This window comes from Pipistrellus kuhlii, unplaced genomic scaffold (assembly GCF_014108245.1).
Source record: "Pipistrellus kuhlii isolate mPipKuh1 unplaced genomic scaffold, mPipKuh1.p scaffold_m20_p_8, whole genome shotgun sequence".
NCBI classification, from domain to species: Eukaryota; Metazoa; Chordata; class Mammalia; order Chiroptera; family Vespertilionidae; genus Pipistrellus; species Pipistrellus kuhlii.
Window position 1 is genome coordinate 31,478,287 of NW_023425584.1, and position 18,622 is coordinate 31,496,908.

The window sequence follows — 18,622 nt, forward strand, 5'->3', positions numbered from 1 at the left end:
TGCCCAGGCGGCAGACCCCGTGGGGAGAGGCGGTGACGGCGCGTCCCGGGATGAAGGGGAGCGCCGACGGCGGGTGAGAGCCGGGCTGTGGGTGGCAGACTCTGCGGTTGGAGCCTGAGAGCCAGGTGGAGGCCTGCGCCTGTATTTTTCCACCGGTTCCTGCGCCTAATTGCTTCCCTGGCTCCCCGGGCGGGCGGCTCGTCATCCCCTCCATCCCCGCCTCAGACCGGGTGGGGCCCTGACCTAGCCCGCAGGCACCGCGGGGCGGGGCGGGGCGGGGCGGAGCGCAGGGCGTGGGGACGCGCGCGCGCTCGGCGCCAGGGCGGGCCCTCCGGCCGCTCCAGGGGGCCCCCGCGCGGACGGCGGGGGGAGCCCTGCGGCGCCGGTTTGGGGGCGGGGGTTGGGGGAGGGCTGGGAGGGGTTGGGGAGGGCTGGGAGGGCTGGGGTGGGGCCGCGGTTATCTGCAGGCCCAGGCCCAGGACGCGGGGCCCTCCTCTCACCTCCCTTCCCTAGGACACTTGCCGAGCGCCCGGGCCTGCGCTCCCGTGGGGTGGGGCAGGGGGCGGGAGGAGCTGCTGGAAGGAGTCCTAGGAACAAATGGAAGGAGGAACACAAGACCTACCAGAAATCGGAAGTAAACACTCAGGGGAAGGCACCTGAATAACTGGGACAGTGAGCACAGATCGTAGTATTCATGGGGAGGAAAGTCACGGTTTTGAGGGTGGTTTGCTTGTGTCTTTATTTTCCAGAGCCTGAAACGCTGAATCTAAACCTCTTGACTATGGAACATGTGCAAGAATAGCCTGGAGATGTTTGCAAATGAGGAACAAGGAGGAGAGATGTTTGTAAATGAGGAACAAGGAGGAGGCATGCCAAACTCTAAAATGATAGGAATCAAGCCAATGTGATTTTGTCACCAGAATAGGAGTAGGTCAGGGGGAGGAACAAAGATTCTTAAAAAAATAGGTAAAGTTCCTACCTATAATTAAGAAGTTAAATAGCCATAGCCTGTTTGACTCAATGGATAGAGCCTCGGCCTGCAGACAGAAGGGTCCCGGGTTCGATTCTGGTCAAGGGCACCTGCCAGGGTTGCTGCTCGATCCCCAGTAGGGGGCGTGCAGGAGACAGCTGAGCAGAGATTCTCATCATCATTGATGTATCCATCTCTCTCCCCCTCTCCCCTCTGAAATAAAAACAATAATAATAATAAAAAAAGTTAAATAGTCCTAGCCAGTGTAGCTCAGTAGTCAGGTCATCAACCTGCACATCAAAGGCTCAGGGATTCGATTCCTGGTTAAGGGAAGCTACCTGGGTTGCAGGTTCAATCCTCTCACATTGATGTTTCTCTCCCCCCCCCCCACCTCCCTTCCACTCTAAAAAAATCAATGGAAAAAATATCCTTGAGTGAGGATTAACAAAACAAAAAAAGAAGTTAAACCTCAGTAAAAAGAGTGAAGAGTTTAGAGCATTTCCCCCAAGAATTCTTGGAGAAGACCATTCTGCTCCCGGCTGTTTGCTCAGCACCCACAAACACAATATATATTTGAGTGAATGCTCATCACCGGTAATCAGAGAAATGCAACTTAAAGCAACGACATGTTGCATGTTACTTAGATTGGTAAAAAAAAAAAAAAAAAAAAAAAAAAAAAGGTCCTGTGTTAGCAAGAGTGCAAGGAAATGAGTACTGTTGTGTGCTGATGCTGAGTGTGAATTGATAAGTCTTTTGTGGTTTGCAGTAGCACAAAATTGACAATCGCACAAACGCATTTTTTTCGGGCTCACTAAATAAAACGGAACTAAATAAACAAGGCTGCTTCTAGTCCGGAGCAAGCTAAGGAGGGAGGAGTTGCACATGACCCGGGGTCCCGGAGCATCCTTGGGAGTGAGCAGCCACAGCTCACCAGTTCTGGCAGGATTAATATTTTTTAAGCATGAGAGTCTCCACCAGGATGCATACTACCGAGCTGCGAAAAGACAAGACCGAGGCGGCTGAGCACACACTGTAGCCACCGGCCTCTGACTTGGGTGTTTACTCTTTGGAGGGGTTGAAGGGTGAGGCCCTAGGCCAGTGTTCTAAAACCTTCTCCGCCCTTCTTCACCACCTCCCCGCTCAGCGCGCCCCCTGGTGGTGAGAGAGGGGAAGGGAGAGGAGAAGGAGAGGAGAAGGAGGGGAGAAGGAGGGAAGAAAGGGAGAAACACCAGAAGGGAGAATTCTGAGAATGCAGGGAGACAGATGCACTCCCTTCCCCCACCCCCATCATACACCCTGCGGGGCAATCCTCCTGTGGCTGCTAGGGGTGCCCGAGCTCATGCTGGTGGCAAGACGGGGCCTTTCCTGTTTGTGCTCGCCTCTGCCACACCGTTCCTCACTCTGTACAGCTCTCCGCTCCTTAGTTCTCAGCTGGCACCTTCCCTGACTGCACGAAGGTCAGATCCCTCGGCATGATGACATCACCTCATAGCACCCCAGACCTCACGCGCCTCCCTTTGAACAGAACTTGTGATTCATGTCTGCCGCCCACCCAGGCTGTGGCCTCCTAGGACAGCCCAGTGCCTGTCTCGCTCTCCGTTGCATCCAGGGCCCCAGGCATGCTTGGATTCTGAACAGCTGGCACCCGGGAGCCACGGCCTGCACTGGAGGGAGAGACTACATGGTGGAGGCCAGCAGAGGGAGTTTATTTATTAGGGAGGCAGAGGCGAACGCTTATTTACACGGGGCATTGTTGGAAGAAGCAGGGGTGGGGTGGGGTAGGGTGGGGTTACAGGAGCAGCTCAGACGAGTTCCACCTTGGCGTTGGGGTACACCGCCACCACGTCATAGCCCTCGGGAGGCTTGACGCGCGCCTTGGCGTGGATCTCGCAGTACAGCCGCTCGTCCAGGAAGAAGTAGCCGCGCTGCTTGAGGTTCAGGCCGCAGTCGCTGCACATGAAGCACTCGGGGTGGTACAGCTTGTCCCGCGCCTTCACGATGGTGCCCCTGATGGGAGGCCGGCAGGGGACGGCATTGGGGGACAGGTTCTCCGGGCTGCCTGGCCCGGGCGGCGGAGGGAGCCGGGGTGGGGTGGGGTGGGGGGAGGGGGCAGGCCGGGGCTCATACTCACACGATGCCGTGGCCGCAGCGCGCGCACTCGGGCAGCCCCTGCAGGCCGCTCAGCGGGGCTCCCAGCTTGCCAGCCGTGGGCTTCAGGTTCCGGGGGCTGCCAGCTCCCTGCCGCTCCCCTGAAAGCCGGAGCGCCGGTGGCATGAGCCAGGTGCGGTCCCGAGGTCAGAAAAAGGGAAAAACTTCCCTTCTTCGAGGGCTGAGCCCGGAGGCCCGGCTTTCGGGGACCCCGGCACACAGACTGGGGATGGGGTTTGGAGGGAGCGCTTGGGGAAGGGCCATGCCAGGGATGGGGCCGAGAGGGGTCGATCCCGGGACACGCGGAGTGGGAAGGCAAATAGGGGAAGGGGCTGGCGTCTTACCGCCCTCGCCAGCCTCCAGCATGCCCTGCAGGTAGCGGAAGGAACCGGACTGCTTGGGCTCGGCGGGCGCGAGGGGCTCGGCGGGCTCCTGCAGCATCCGGTACACCTCCGAGCCCACAGGGGCTCCGCAGTCCCAGCTCTGCGGGAGGCCTCTGCCTGGGGCAGCGCTGGGCAAAAGAGAGGCAGGGAAGGGCGGTTACAGCGCCAACCTCCGCTCCGCCTGCTCAGAGGTCTGGGGAAAGTCTCATTGTACTGTCAGAGTGCGAGCCGCCGAGACCCAAGAATCAAGGATCAGGGTCCAGAGGGGACCTGGTGAGGTTTGAGGGGCTGGGGCTTAAGGCGGGATTTAGGTGTGGCTGCAGAAACCACGCCCGGTACTACCTGTGGGGCGGAGACACATGCATGGCGCTCATCTGGGCCAGCAAGGCGGCCTCACTGCTGCTGCCGTTGTGAGGGACGGAGAGGAGAGGCGACTGCCCGTAAGGAGATCCCAGGTCCGGCCTGCCGTCTTCGGGGCCATTCCCTGTGGCCGAGGGCCTCCTGCTGGCCATCGGACTGCCATCCTACGGAAGAGAGAGGTCTGAGGTACTGCTGGGAGACCCTCTGGGGCAGGGCCTGTGGCCACTCCTAGCACAGCTACCCCCTCTGCCATGCCAGGCCTTCTTGGATGCTGGCTGGCTACCCCTGCTCTGGCATCTCCTGGTAATGGTGCCCAGGCGGGAGGGAGTCTGTAGGGAAGGGCTGAGCCTTAGGCCTGGTCCAGGCTCCCCCCCCCCCCCCCAATCTCCCCTCCCCAAAATGAGAAATGCCTGTAGAAAGTCAGCACAGAAACCTGCAGGCCTGAGACTCAGACTTGGCTCCTGAGTCCTGTGGTGATTCTGACCACCAGTGCCCGTGAGGGGTGGCATTAGGGTGGGGGCTTCCCAAGAAGCCAGTGTGTGTGGCTTCCTTGCTGAGGTGGTCCCGGGGCCAAACCTTCCTACTTGCCAGAACTGTCCTGGATACTGGATGAGTCAGTCCATGGCTAGAACCAAAAAGGAAAGTCTGTCCTACAGCCAGGAAGGGTCACCCAGCACTGTGTGCCCAAGGACCTCTGGGGAGGAAGGCTGAGCTCTAAATGTGCCATTGTGAGGCCAGCTTCCTCTCGGCTTGTGCCTCTGCCCCCATTTCCTGCGTCCCAGGCTGAAAAGGTGGCCTTCTGTGGGCACAGCAGATGAGGGGCAGAGGCAGGGCCAGGGTTCAAGCCTCCCAGCCCACTACGCCATGGCCGGTCTGCCGTCCATGGCGGAAACATTTTGGGGAGCGGTGCCCTGACCATGCCTCCTGGGCCCAAGAGGGGTATTTCTGTGTGTGCAGGTCTGAATGGGGCCTGGGATCTCTGTCTCTGCAGAGTCCTGAGCTGTGCTGCCCCAGCTGAGAGTAAACATGCCCACAAGCAATGTGAACACAGGCACACACACTCTGACACGTACGTGTGCATGAAGACAACACACACCAGCCAATCCACCCACATAACCTAGTCACACATACAGAGCCAGTGCTGGCCACCCTGGCGATGTCGATGGCGGCCTCCATGGCTGGAATGAGGTTGGCCGCCAGAGCAGCCTGACTGTAGGGTGGGGCCAATTGTGCAGGCCATGAAGGTGGTCTGAGCCTCAGCCTGGAAGATGACATATAAATATCCCCTTTGCTCTACAGCAGCGGTCGCCAATCTTTTGAACCTCATGGGCCACCAGATCACCAGTTGACAACCACTGCTCTACAGTGTGGACGGGGACACTAGGTGGGGAGGAAAGGACCCCTAACCTGAGGGGAATGAGTCTGGCTTGGACTTAGGCTGCCTCCAGCGTTGGGGCACAGTTGAGCTTGCAGGGCTCTGCCTGACTGCCCTGCTTTCTGCAGGCTCTGAGCTGGGCAGGAGCTTGGGTAATGAATGGGTGGACCAGCAGCTGAAGGGGGTGATACCACCACATTCCCAGCAGACAAAGGAAAGGTGCACAGGTGGGCCCCCATCAAGAAGGCAAGAGCAGCAGGAAAACCCTTGTCCCCACTGGGCCCAACAAGAGCCCTGAGGAGCCTGAGCACTCTCATATATGGTGTCCGCTGGGCAAGCAGGCGGGCACGGCTGGCCTGGCCTGTAATGGGGACCAGATGGGCCATGGGCTGTGGGAACAGGGCTGGCAGGTACAGAGGAGGCTTCAATAGGAAGGGGAGGTCAGAGGGACCTGGGAAGGAGGCCCCCACTCGGCGCCACCCAGAGGGTGTGAGTCTATTTCAGGTTCTTCAGAGCCTCTGCTCCACAGCCACCCGTGTAGCAGCCGCTCTAGGTGTGAACTCGGTGGGTAGGGCACCATGGTGACCTCGGTCCTAGCTCTATCACTCATTCACCGAGCAAGCCACTTCACCTTTGAACCTCTGTTTCTTCATCTGTGAAACGGAGCACGTGACGATCCCTATATCGTAAGTTCTTTGTGGGGATAGAATGAGACGGTTGCATACAAAGCACTTAGCATAGTGCCTGCTGCCCAGCAAACGCCCTTTGGATAAATAGCTGTCCTGGGCATTCCTGAGCCCCATCCCGACTGCTCTTCTCTGTGAGGCAGTGCACTGGTGCCACGTGCTGGCTGCTGGTTTGGTTGTTGAAGCTGCGGTTGGGTTAGTGAGCAGAATGGAGGACACTGACTCCCACATGACTGTGGTCAACATGTGGGGCACTCAGTTTGGACGGAGGTGGGTGCTGAGTCTAGAGGGCGCCTTTCAGAATCCAAACTCCAGCTCTCTGCTAGTCTGGAGAGAACAGGCTGAGTGTGCAAGGGCTGCCTGCCCCACCACGCTTGCCTTAACCCTGTGGTTGGCAAACGGCGGCTAGTGAGCCACATGCAGCTCTTTGGCCCCTTGAGTGTGGCTCTTCCACAAAATACCAGAGCCGCTGAAACTGGTTTGGCTCAGTGGACAGAGCGTCATCCTGCGGACTGAAAGGTCCCAGGTTTGATTCTGGAAAGGGCATGTACCTTGGTTGCGGGCACATGCCCCCAGTGGGAGGTGTGCAAGAAGCAGCTGATCGATGTTTCTAGCTCTCTATCCCTCTCCCTTCCTCTCTGTAAAAAAATCAATAAAATATATTTTAAAAAAATACCATGGCCTGGGCGAGTCTATTTTGAAGAAGTGGCGTTAGAAGAAGTGTAAGTTTAAAAAATTTGGCTCTCGAAAGAAATTTCAATCGTTGTACTGTTGATATTTGGCTCTGTTGACTAATGAGTTTGCCAACCACTGCCTTAACCCACCACCTGATTCTCAGCTTAAATGCCACCTTCTCCAGGCAACCTTTCCTTATCACCGTCCTGCCTCTGCTCTGGGCTGTACCAGTGCCTCCTGGGTTCCCACGTGAGGCCTGAGAGGAGAGGAGAGCCGCCTACACTCAGCACGGAAGGTGGCCTGAAGCTCCTGTTGGCCCCGTCGCATCCCTCGTGGGGGTGCGTGCCAGGGCAGCTAGTGCTGGTCTGAGGGCCAGCTGTGGTTTTCTCCTCCTCTGAGGGCTCCAGCTGGGCCCACCCTCCTCCCCTGTAGGCAGAGGGTGGGGACAGTGTGGGACAATGGGCCCTGTGTCTGTGTTACTGAGGATACAGTCCTGCAGGCGCTGGGCGGGGTGTTTCTTTCGCCACCCATGGAGCCCATGACCTTTTAAGTACAAAAGGCGGGCAGCGGCTGAGGGGCTGCCCTGTTGCTTGTGGAAAATCCCTTCGCTTCCAGCCTCAGCAGCCTGGTCCTGGCAGAGGTCAGCGAGGGACAGTGTGGGGTGATTAGGATTGCCAGCTTACTATGCCTGGGCACAGCCCTCAGCCCCCCAGGTCCACCGGCCCTGAGCCTCTCCTGGAGACCGAACAGAGCAAGCTCAGGCCCCTCCGTCCTGTCCATCCTGGCCCGAGCCTCACACAATGCTGCTCCCCTCTGCCGGGCCCACGTGTGGTTGATTTGTCTGTGTCCTCCCTCTCCCTCTTCTCCAGAGGCCATGAGCAGCGGGTTCATGGGGCCAGAGCAAGCTTCTGAGACACAGGTGTGGCCACGAGTCTCTGCAAGAACAGCGGAAGTCCCGGATAGAGGAAACCAAGAGCCTCTTTGCTACGCTGCCCCATCCCTCACCCCTCACCTCTCCCTCCCACTTCCTCTCTGATCTCTTGACAGAGTCACATAGACTCCTTAGACCCCTGGCTTCTGCCATCCCAGAGCTGCTAAGTGTCTCGCCCCTTCTCGAATAGGCACTCCCTGACATGTGGTAAGATGTGGCCTCAGGATGCCAGCAAAGGCACGGTGGGGACTGGGATAGATGGTGAGGGAGAGGCCACAGCAGAGCCTGTCCTCCAGTACAGCAGAGCCTCCATGGCAAGAGTGGACACAAGCACCCAGGAGGTTATGGCCCCACAGTTCTGACTCCATCACATACCAGTCCCATCTCCACCTTGTCCAAACTATGTGGCACAGAGGTGTGGAGCTGGGTGGGGTGTTTTATACCGTAGTCTTGCCAACTGGGTGCCTCTCAAGCCCATGGCAAAAAGAGGCTGTAGAACCGACTGGCCCCCCTCATTCTCCTTGAAGACAGCACTCTTGTCATCCATGAAGAGGTGACTGAGCAGGTAGGCCTTCAGCCTGAAGTCTGCTAGATGCCATCCCAGGATGGCCAGGAGAAGATTTCAGCCTTGGATTAGAGCAAGGAAATACCTTACATTCAAAGGTCAGCCCTATGGCCTGAGGTTGGCTCTGGTCAGGTGATTACTCAAGGCCGGGATGAAATACAAAAATGCCCCATTGCCTGCGGTCCGCTCACAGCCTGAGGTTGTCCCCACTCTGCTCCAAAGCCTGGTGGCTTCCTCCTGGTCTGACATCACTGGGTGTCAGGGTGAAACCCAGCTGGGTGGGTGTTAGCCCTGAGCCAAGGCTTGGCCCAGTCCCTCCCCACCACAGACACCTTAGTCCCAGAGTCCAGGACTGCCTGGAGTACAGACAGAATCCCCAGCAGGTGCCCATCACCTGGGCAGCCCAGGATGGGGCATGGGCATGGCCCAGAGAAGCCTCCTGCTTCAGTCTGGCCTGGGGATCCCAGAGCCTAGGGGAGGACACCCAATGCAGATAACCCTGAGTACCAGGCCTGGCCCCTTCCCCGGGCTTGCTCTGAGTCTTACATACCTGGGTCTCGGGGTCGATGTGGATCCTGTGTGCCTGAGCCTTGCTGTCTTCTGGGGCACTGGGCCAGCTTTTGCCTTCAGGCCTGTGGCAGAAATTTAGGATGGTCAGATATATCTGCTCACTCTGCCTGGGAACTAAGACCAAGAAGGCCTGGGTTCTGGGCCCAGAGCCACGCAGGACCAGGTCTGACACCCTGTTCAGAGAAGGAAATGACCCCCGTGCTTTTCCCTGCACTAGAGAGGTGGCTGTGGTGGCAAGGAAACATGACTCTAGATCTGCCACCCACCTGGGAGGCTGTGTGTCCCTTCCCGGCCAGCCGCTCCATCTCTCTCTGGTCTGGTTCTTAGAGAGGGAGCTACATAAATACGCTCAGCGAAAAGAGGGCCACCTCACCACAGAGGGAGCCAGGCCCCACACACCAATCAGCGGGGAGCGCATCCACTCAGCCCTCTTCTGTGGCAGCCTCTGGCTGGGCCTGGGGTCAGGCGTCCATGGGCTCCGGGGGAGGTGGAGTGGAGGCTGAGGGATGTGCCTCCCTCCGCCGATGCCGGCAGAGTCATCACCAATGTCTGCCCAGCCCAGCCCAGCCCAGCCCAGCCCAGATGGGAAACAGGCCATTAGGAAATTCCTGCTTCACCATAGAAACCAAAAGCCAAACACCACTCAGGAGGGAAAAAAACATCATTAACCTGACACAAGCAGGGCAGACAGGCCTGGCGGCTACTGGCCGGGGGCCCAGGCCTACCACTCAGTAGCCCTGTGGGGAGGCAGGCCAGGGGTGCGGGGACTTTGGACTGGCGGGTGGGTATGAAGTGAGGCTGGTCAGACCAAAGGGGAATAATGTCTCCACTCTACCCCAGAAGCCTCTGGGGGCTTCTACTTCGTATCCACTTCCCGGGGTTTCTTGAGGTCTTGGTCCCTGGGCCAGCAGCTCCGTCCTCTCTCTCTCCCCGCTCAGCAGACCCGTGGTCCACACCCACTCTGCGTTTCCTCACCTTCGCCTGGTCACAGAACGGGCCTCGGCACTCTCCCCAGGCCTCACCTCTGCTTTTGTCCATTCTTTGCCTCCTGCAAACTACCTCTCTCCTCCACAGCCATTTGGAGGTCTGTGACACAACCCCTGCTGCCCAGGGCAACACCGCCACTGCTGGCATCTGGCTCCTGCCCTCTCAGCCAGGCTGCCTCGTGACTGCCCCAACGCACAGTTCTCACCGTGGCCTCCACCCGCTGGGACCTCCGGGGACAAACCGAGGACCTCGCACGTGGCTATCTGCCTTCTACTTCCCCGAAGCTCTGCCCAGAAGAGAAGTACACGTCTGAGGTCTGAAGGTCAGAGAGCACCAGAGTCTGGAGCCCTGAGGGTGGCTCAGGAAGTCAGATCAGCAGGAAGGGCTTCTTCATGTGTCAACCTGCATCTCTAGGCCTTCCCTGCAGGCTGGGGAGTGACTCCGTCTGCCATCTTGAAGCGAAGGGACAGCCAAAGGGTGGACTGTGCAAAAGCACCTTGTACCGCACAGAATGGGCAACAGTGTCCCCACCAGAGGCCCCGGGGTCAGAGCGGACGCCAGGAAAGTCGTGGGTCTACAGAGCATGCCCGGGGAGTGGGGATTGGCTTAAACTGTTCGACACCTGGCTTTGAGTTTCAGACAAAATACCGAATTTTCCGGCGTATAAGACGACACTGTGTTCTAGTAAAAAGCCTGCTCAGATTGGCCAGAGTCAGAGAGATGGTCTATTAAAAAAGAACTGGTGTTGCCTCAGAAGTGGGGGGTAGTCTTATACAGCGAATATAGGCCTAAACCTATGTTTTAACTGTAAAATTAGGGGGTCGTCTTATACGCCGGAAAATACGGTAAGCATAGCGGGGAAGCCGTGCTTTTATTTCACGTTTCATCCTACAGAAAAGTCTGTGGAGGATAAAAGCCCTCTGGACACGAGAGGCCAGGTAGGGAGGCTGGACTGGGGAGAGCCCATATTGGGGAGGCTCTTGGGACCCAAGCATAGCATAGGTCCTGGCAGGACAGAGAGCAGAGTCAGGGGTCTTACAGGTGAGAAGGTGCCCAGGAGAAGAGATGGTGGCCCAGAGAGTGATGATTGAGAATCTGCACGTGTGATGATTGAGGATAAGGCCCCTGAGGACTGGACCCCAGGTTTTCACCCTGACCGAGCAGACTTGGTCCACCCTCATCATCCAAACCCCAGATCACAAGACAGTCCCCGTTTTGGAGTTGAGGAAGCTCATGGCTCTGAGGTGAAGTCACTTGGTGGAAGACAGCAGTTCCCGAGTGCAGAGCTGGGGCGGGAACTGTGGTGGTAGAGACTGTGCTGGCAGCTGCTCCACGGCCAGGCAGCATCTGGGGACTGAAACGCCCGGCGTGGAGCAGGCCAGTGGACTCGGGGCTCCGTCCATGCTGGGCTTGGAACAAATGACCAGGGAAGGAAGGAAGGAAGGAAGGGGGCCCTCCCCCCTCCCCCCATCCCGCCCCCCTGCCCTGACACCATTGCCTCTGGGAACCTCCTGACTCAGGCCTGCTGAGAGCCTCCCCCACCTCCCACTGCCTCCCCAGCCTCAGTACCACCGGGACTTCCCTTATTCAGCCGTCAAGGCGAGAGGTGAGTCAGGGCCCAGGAACCCAGCCAAGAGGGGTGGCCTCGGAGGCCGTTCGTGGGCAGAGCGGCGCTGACATTCCCCGGGCCAGCCGGTACCTCCGTCTGGGAGAGGGTGACGAATGTGATCCTGCTCCCCGGAGAAGGAAACCCAGGAGCACAGAGGTCATGTGGGGTCCCTGAGACCCCAGAGGCTGGAGGAGGACCAGCTCTGCAGCAGCCTCCCCACCTGTGGGCCAGGTGGAGTGCTCAGGGCCTGGCCTTACATCTGGACCCACTTAGCACAGCCAGGGGCTCTGACCCCAACCTGGACCCAGGCCAGACACAAACGGGGGCTACTTCGGAAGCCTTCCCGCCATGTTTCATGGCTCCCGGCCGATGGACCAGCCCCCTCCCGCCACCGCTAAGACGTGGTTAGCTGTGCTGTGGTCTGGGGAGGCTTCTCCCACACACGTCCACAGGGGGTCACGGAAAGTCCCTGTTATCAGTGAATGCGCCGGGCTCAGCAGCAATGTCTGACTTCACTGGATCCAGGCAAGACAGGGGCCAGGGAGAGCTGAGTCAGCCACGACCCAGCCGACCGCTATCAGAACTGAGCAAAGACCCAGGGCCTGAGCACGGCAGGGGACGCCCCAGCTAGACCGTCCATCCTAGACCATCTATAGGGCACAGCTGGGGCTTAGGGACTGCCCATCCTCCCTCATGAGGCTGTGTAACATTAAGAGGCCCTGGCATCCGGATGTAACCAGGGCAGAGGCATGGGTCACCGTGGGGAGCTGGGGCACAGCAGCGGTGGGGCTGGTAGGTGTGGTTAGCAGCCAAGTAGGCACGGAGTTTCTGGGAGTGAGAGAGACCAGAGGTCAAATTTTACTTCCCAGCTCCCTGGCTGTGGGACTTGAAGCACCCGCTAGCCTTTCTTTCTTAAAAAAAAATAAATAAATAAATAAAATACATTTTTATTGATTTCAGAGAGGAAGGGAGAGGAAGCAAGAGATAGAAACACCAGTGATGTGAGAGAATCATTGATTGGCTGCCTCCTGCAAGCCCCACACTGGGGATTAAGCTCACAACCCGGGCATGTGTCCTGACTGGGAATAGAACCGTGACTTCCTGGCTAATAGGTTGACACTCAACCATTGAGCTATGCTGGCCGGGCACCCTCTATTCTTTCTGAGTTTCAGCTGTCTCATCTGTAGAGTGGGGCCTGTCTCAGGTTTTACTTTATCAAGTTGATTCGAGGATTAGAGGAGGTGTCAGACAAGTAACCTCTTTGGTCATTAAGCTGGTCACTTAGGGGCGAGGAGAGGACTGAAGTCCCCCATCCGGAGACCACCCAAGGCCTTATTTCAGCCCTGATGTTGGGCTGCTCCCCCCCCCCCCCCCCCCCCGCTCCCCAGCCATAAGTTCCCAGCGCACTTCCAGCCGGCGTTGAAGGGGCTTCTGTTTTTAAGGCACTGCCATATCCAGGGCCTGCCAGCCCCTGTGAAAGCACTACTCCTTCGGTCCGGGGTTCCGGAGTGACGCAGAGAGCCTGTGAGGCCCAGCACACCGGGATGCTGGCCCCCCATCCCCCTCCCAATGATCCCGGCCCAGCCTTCCCGGAGCGTACCTGCTCACAGAGAGCGTGAGGTGGTCGTGGCAGCCCTTGATGCGGTTCTGCGCCTCCAGGTGTGTCATGAGCTCCGTGCTCTCCCCATTGATGGCCTGGATCAGGTCCCCAGGGCACAGGGCAGCCAGGGCAGCCTTGCTGCCAGCGTGGACCTGCGGGTGGACAAGTCGGATGGCTGGGTGCTCGTCACCACGTGGCCTTGTGTAGCCTCTGCTTTGGACACCCCGATTCCAGCACCCGGAGGCCTGGTGGGGTGTAAGGTCAGATGCGAGGGGCTTCCTGTGGGCTGGGACGAGGGGGACGTTACCCCTGCAGCCTGCTCATGCGCCCCAGGATAGGCAAGGGGCACACGGGGGTACACGTGCTCCCGGATACACACAAAGCATAGACCTTTCACAAATCACCCCACCCAGCCAGACCGCACAGCAACCCCGTGACCGACATTCAAAGCCTTTGTGACCTCGGCTCCCTTCCTGTTTCCTCTCATCCCCACCCCACATTCACCTCCACCCACCCACACTCTATCTGGATCATCGGAGTGTCCAGGGGGTCCTCACGGGCGCCAGGGGTCTCCCACCTCCACGCTTCCGCGGATGCTGTTCTCTTTACCTGGTACATTCTTTCCTTTGACCCCATGTCCTAATGACCAGCCTACTCCTTCCTCCTCACCCTTCAGGTCCCAGCAGAGAGGCTGTGTCCTTGGGCACGCCTCCTCTGGGCTCTCACTGTACCCTGTACACCCCCCGTACCACGTTTCTCCCTTAACACTGTTTGTGCCCCCTCTAGGTCTGGGTCATCACCCCCACTGGTATGTCCAGGGCCATCTACTTCCAGGGCCAGCCTGCATTTCTGGCTCACAGGACAGGCACTCACTCAGGCCTCCCCAGTGTCACCGGCCCCAGAGGGTCCATGGCAACCACAGCTTACAATGCTGGTCCCCCGGGGAGGGCCACGTGAGGTTGGGGACAGGCTCACCAGGAAGCCTGAGTGGGCAGCCCAGGGAGCCCTCCCCCCGACCCCGGTCCTGGCACAGCCTTTGGAAACGGACGCCAGACGCCCTCATTCTCACCCAGTCCCGCCAGCAGGGCTCTGCCGCGGCTCCGTCGCCCTGTTCCTATGGGCGAGGGTGGGGGCTTCCGGAAAGCTCGGCTGGTGCTCAGCAGTGAGTGGACAACGCTGAGGTGCTGGCAGCTCCTTGGCTGGCGTCCTGGTGTGGGCACTGCCCGAGCTGGCCTGCCCTGCCATAGGCTGCCCCAAGCATGACACCCACAGCCACTCGCCCCCTTTCATGCTCACTCCTAAGGTCTTGGTGCGTGCACAGGCCTGTCCTCCATCCCAGCCTCTCCGGAAGGCCCCGCTAGGGCCCCCTCTCCTCACGGACACCTCCTCCGTGACACGGCCCAGGCTCAGTGCTTTCCCCAAAACCAGCTCTTGGCACCCTCTCAAGCACCTGGCGAGACAGCGGCATTGTCATCCCTCTGACAGACAAAGAAGGAGAGGCTCAGGGGGAGCGGAGTCTTCCTCAGGGGGTGGCTGCGGGGTGACTCAGCCGGCACAAGGGCGCATTCAGGCCCCGGTGGGCGGGGGAAGCTCTCGAAAGCAGAGGTGGCTGGAACTGCTGCCAGCTCCCCTGGCCCCGGGAGCTCCGGTCAGAGAGGCGGTCAGAGAGGCGGGAGGCCAGGAAACGGTGACGCTCCCAACTGACTTTCCACGCACTGTCCCCTCCATCCCGGAGGCGAGCCCACTTTCCGGGTGAGAGAACAGGGTCCGGAGGAGGAGAGGAAGGGGGAGTTAGGGTTTCCATCCCGCTCAACTGCTTCCAGGTCCTACGCTCATCACCACTGTGTGCTTCTCTGCAAAAACGGAGGGAGGGGAGAGGGGTCGTCCCGGTAGAAGGGCCAGCGTGTATGATGGCTCATTTGAGAGAGAGAGAGAGAGAGTAAACATTAAAAGCAGGCTTGTGGCGGAAGCATCACTAATGAGGAGAGGGTGGAAGAGACGAAGTCCGAAGAGGAGCAGGGGCCAGGCCGGTGGGAATCTGGCATTTCTCCCAGGTGGATGGGAACCATGGAGGGCTCTAAGCAGGGACACCACAGGACAGAGCTGGATTCAAGCCGACCCCTCCGGCTGCAGAGCAAAGGATAAACAGACAGAAAGGAGGGAGAGGGGAGCAGTGAGTCAGCTGGGAGGCGGGACGTGAACCGGGCCCCTTACCTGCCTCCCAGCCCCTGCTCCACTCCACCCAGCCTAGAGGCTGGGGCGGGCTGCGAGCCGGAGACCAGGTGCCACATTTTCCATACAGTCCCAGCCAGCTCCCGAGAGGCCTGGATTCCTGAGCCTGCTCTGCTGCTCGGGGTACATCCCCTCAGCCTCTCTGAGCCTCCGGTCCCCATCAGTCACGTAAAGCCAGAGGGAGTTCTAAGGGCTGCTGTGGGAGCGCACCATTTGAGACGATCAGGGCAAAACGCTCCCTCGGGGCGTGGGGCACACGGTGATGCTCATTCCAGGCACCAGTTGCCGGGGAGCTGGGACCAACACCCTTTAGGGCACATGTGTCAAACACAAGGCCCGCGGGCCAAATCCGTCCCGCCAGGCCTTGCAATGTGGCCCGCACCGCGCTGTCATCACTGCACTCCGCTGCGTTTCCATCACAATGACAGTTTATGACTGTTCAGTAAACCATTCGGCCCGCGATTTAGGCTGGATTTTAGATTTTGGCCCCTTCTCTGATTGAGTTCGACACCCCTACTTTAGGGTGTGGCCCGGAACCCTGCGGATGCACCCACGCCAGCAATCCCTGCCGTGTGCGGGGAAGGAGCCCTGGACACCGTTCTTAGAGGCCCTGTGAGCTCAGGTCGCAAGGCCCCCGCTCTGCCAGGCTGCCCGCCTCCTCCCCGTCTGAGGGTAGCTGCCCCTTCTGGCTGGGAGAAGCCCTGGAAGCACGAGGGGGCTGGGTCTTGAACCCCTGGGGGAGGACACTCCCGTCTATCCTCGGTGTCTGCAAACCTGCCCTTGAGGGATCTGCTGGGCAAGCCGTGGCCTGTGCCTCCCCAGCCCCACAAACCTCCCCGGATCCCACCCAAACCCGGGCTCCGCCATCCTGGCTCCTCAGGCCTGAGCGGCTGCCATGTGACTCTGGGGGACAAGGGGGGTTTCTCCCAGGCAAACCCTCTCCCAGGCCCCTGCCTGCCTGCCTGCCTGCCTGCCAGGGGCCTGCATCACTGTCAGCTCCAAACAAGGCCGCCGCCGCTGTGACGTGTGGAGGCCTTTCCTTGCAGGCAGCCAGCCGCGTGGGCAACAGATGTCTCTGCTCCCTGCCGCCTGCGGCCGTCAGCCGCCGCCACCGAGCCTGTCAGCAGCCTCGCGCCCAGGATGCCCGGCCCCCGGGCGGGTCTAGCGCCCCCACCAGCCCACCTCGGTGGACACAGGGCATGACACACACAGGCAGACACGGAGGCTCGCCCCCTCCCCCAGCGGGGCTCCCTCAGGAAAGGGGGAGATGAAAGGCTGCCGGATGTGCAGCCGGCCTACCTCACTCGGCCCCAGGGACCCGGCGGTGTGGGGTGAGGGCAGATGGGGAAGCCTCCCAGGACAGCTGGGCCTGCCTGTCACCCGGCCCCCAGAAAGGGGATTCCACGGTTCCACACTCCACCGGGCGCCCGCCCCGCTCCCAGGAACTGGGAAGAAGTGCCTGAAAGCCCAGCCAGCTTGGTCCAGCCCCCCAGGCGAGAGGGGGCAGGGGGGCAGGGGGGCGGGGGGAGGTGACTCTCAGTTTCCCTGACACAGGCCCCTGAAAGGCCAAAGCAGCTGTGCGGGGAGCAGGAGATGACTCTCTGATGCCCTCAGCTCCTTCCCTCCAGACGGGGGCCTCCAAGGGCAGGGCCTGGGCTCTCTCCTCTTCTGTCCCTGAGGCTGGGACCCCCAGGGGCTGTCTGAGTCCCGTCTTCTGGCCCTTCAAACTACGGTACCCCAAGGCTGGGTCAGAATCCCCTCTCCCCCAGAATGGGCACCCCTCTGATAGGGCCCGAGTCCTCTCCTCTGCCTTTCTGTCCTCAAATTAGCCGCAGGGCAGCGGGGGGGGGGGGGGGGGGTTGTGCCCCCAACCCTCCCTCCTCTGACCTACGCCTGGGGCAGAGTAGGTCCTGGAATCCTGAGGAACTGGGCCGAGGCTGACCCAGCCCCTGGCCTTGAGGGGAGAGAGGAGAGAGGTCTCACAAGCTTAGAGTCAAGTCTCTCCTTTTCCTGGAAACTAAAGATTCCTCCAGTTACTTCCCCTTAGGTCACCCGAGGCCGCGGCTGAGAGTGACCAAAGCCAGGGTGGGGGATCCTTCTCTTCTCCGACTCAGGGAGGACCCCAGCTCTGCTGGCAGGGACCTTTGATAAGGGGGGTGGGACTCTCAATCATTTTGCTCCGAATCTTTAGGTTGGGTTCCCTCTAAGCAGGGTTGCTGAGCTTCTGTAGATCTGTCTACAGAATCTACAGAAGGCTGCGGTCCTTCCCTGGCCTGCAGTGAGCCCCCCGCCCCCCGCCCCCAAATGAGGCCAGCGGAAAGGCTGATGTGTGAATTCGTGGGGTGTTCCTCCACGAGATGGGGCAGGCGGGCCCAGCAGAAGGGAGGGGCAGGGGCTGGGGCGACACTGCCCATCCTGGAAGCCTCCTCTATCCTCTGTGGGCCACCCCGGCCAACCCCCAGCCTGTGAGCCCCGGGAACGTCGGGGGTCCGGGTCCCGGGCGGATCGCGGGGACCACGTCCCAGACCCAGGACCTCCCCGCCGCCCGCGCCCGCCAGACTCACCCGCGAGATGGTGAGGGGCGCGCTGAAGTCCCGGCCGCCCACCAGGCGGAAGCCCCAGGGCGAGGGGCCGCGCAGGGTCACGGAGTGCGGCATCGCGGGCGGGAGCCGCAGCGGGAGCCGAGCGGACACTGAGGAGCCCGCCGCCGCCGCCGCCTGGGCGCCGCCCCGCCCCCGGCCCGCCCGGCCGGACCCCGCTCCGCCCGCCCCCGCCCCGCTCCGCGCGCGCCCGGATTGGCCCCGCCGCGCCCCGACCCTCCCACTTCGGGGGGCTCCGAGGACCCGCCCCCCGCCGCGCACCCCCTCCGGGCTCCCGGGACCCCCGCCCGGGACGGCTCCGACGGCCGGATCCCGCCCGGCTGGCGCTCTGCGGGCCGCGCACCCAGCCCGGCCGGGAGCTCCGCTCAGGCCCTTTGAAGTCGCTCCTGCGGGGCGGCGCCCGGCCGGAGGGATGGGGAGGGAGGGGAGAGGAGGAGGGGGGTGTGGGCAGGTGGGGGATGGGGCGGCTCCTCGCTCAGTAACCTCGTCGGAGTACTGGTCGGCAAACCCGCGGCCCCACCCCTCGGTGCGCGCGTCCCCAGAACCGCGAGCACGGCTGGGGAGCCCTGGGCCCGAACAGGCCTAGGTCAAGGACCCGGACTCAGCGTGACAGCTCGCGCTGCCCAGAATGGGGGTGGCAGCAGAAAGGTACCCGACCTGGTTCCTGGAGGCCAGGAAGGCTGTGTGGATGAGGTGGCCCTGACTTGGGTCTCTAGAAGCAAGATGTCCCTTATCTTGTCATCCAGGTGTCCCTGCTTCCCCAGGACCCTTAGCCTTCTCCCGCACAGCTCTCTCCCGCCTCCTTTTAAGGAGTCTTGTTTCCCCACGATTCCTGGGAAAGGGGCGGCTAGGGTAACGAGGGTGGCAGCTGTCCCAGGGACGGGAGTGGACTAATCTTCACTTGGGGCCCTCTCCCCACTCTGAGCCATGC

The 18,622-nt window shown here is 60.6% G+C and overlaps 1 protein-coding gene across 1 annotated transcript; it reads right to left on the minus strand.

The window, feature by feature from the left end:
• Positions 1-2,652: 2,652 nt before the first annotated feature.
• Positions 2,653-17,833, minus strand: PDLIM4 (PDZ and LIM domain 4). The gene is made up of 7 exons (XM_036423235.2): positions 17,656-17,833; positions 12,860-13,011; positions 8,644-8,725; positions 3,844-4,025; positions 3,463-3,629; positions 3,102-3,219; positions 2,653-2,977 (listed from the first exon to the last, which is right to left on the minus strand). Exons 1-7 carry the CDS (start codon positions 17,746-17,748, stop codon positions 2,773-2,775), a joined length of 999 nt encoding a protein of 332 aa, XP_036279128.1. The 5' UTR covers positions 17,749-17,833; the 3' UTR covers positions 2,653-2,772.
• Positions 17,834-18,622: the final 789 nt, after the last annotated feature.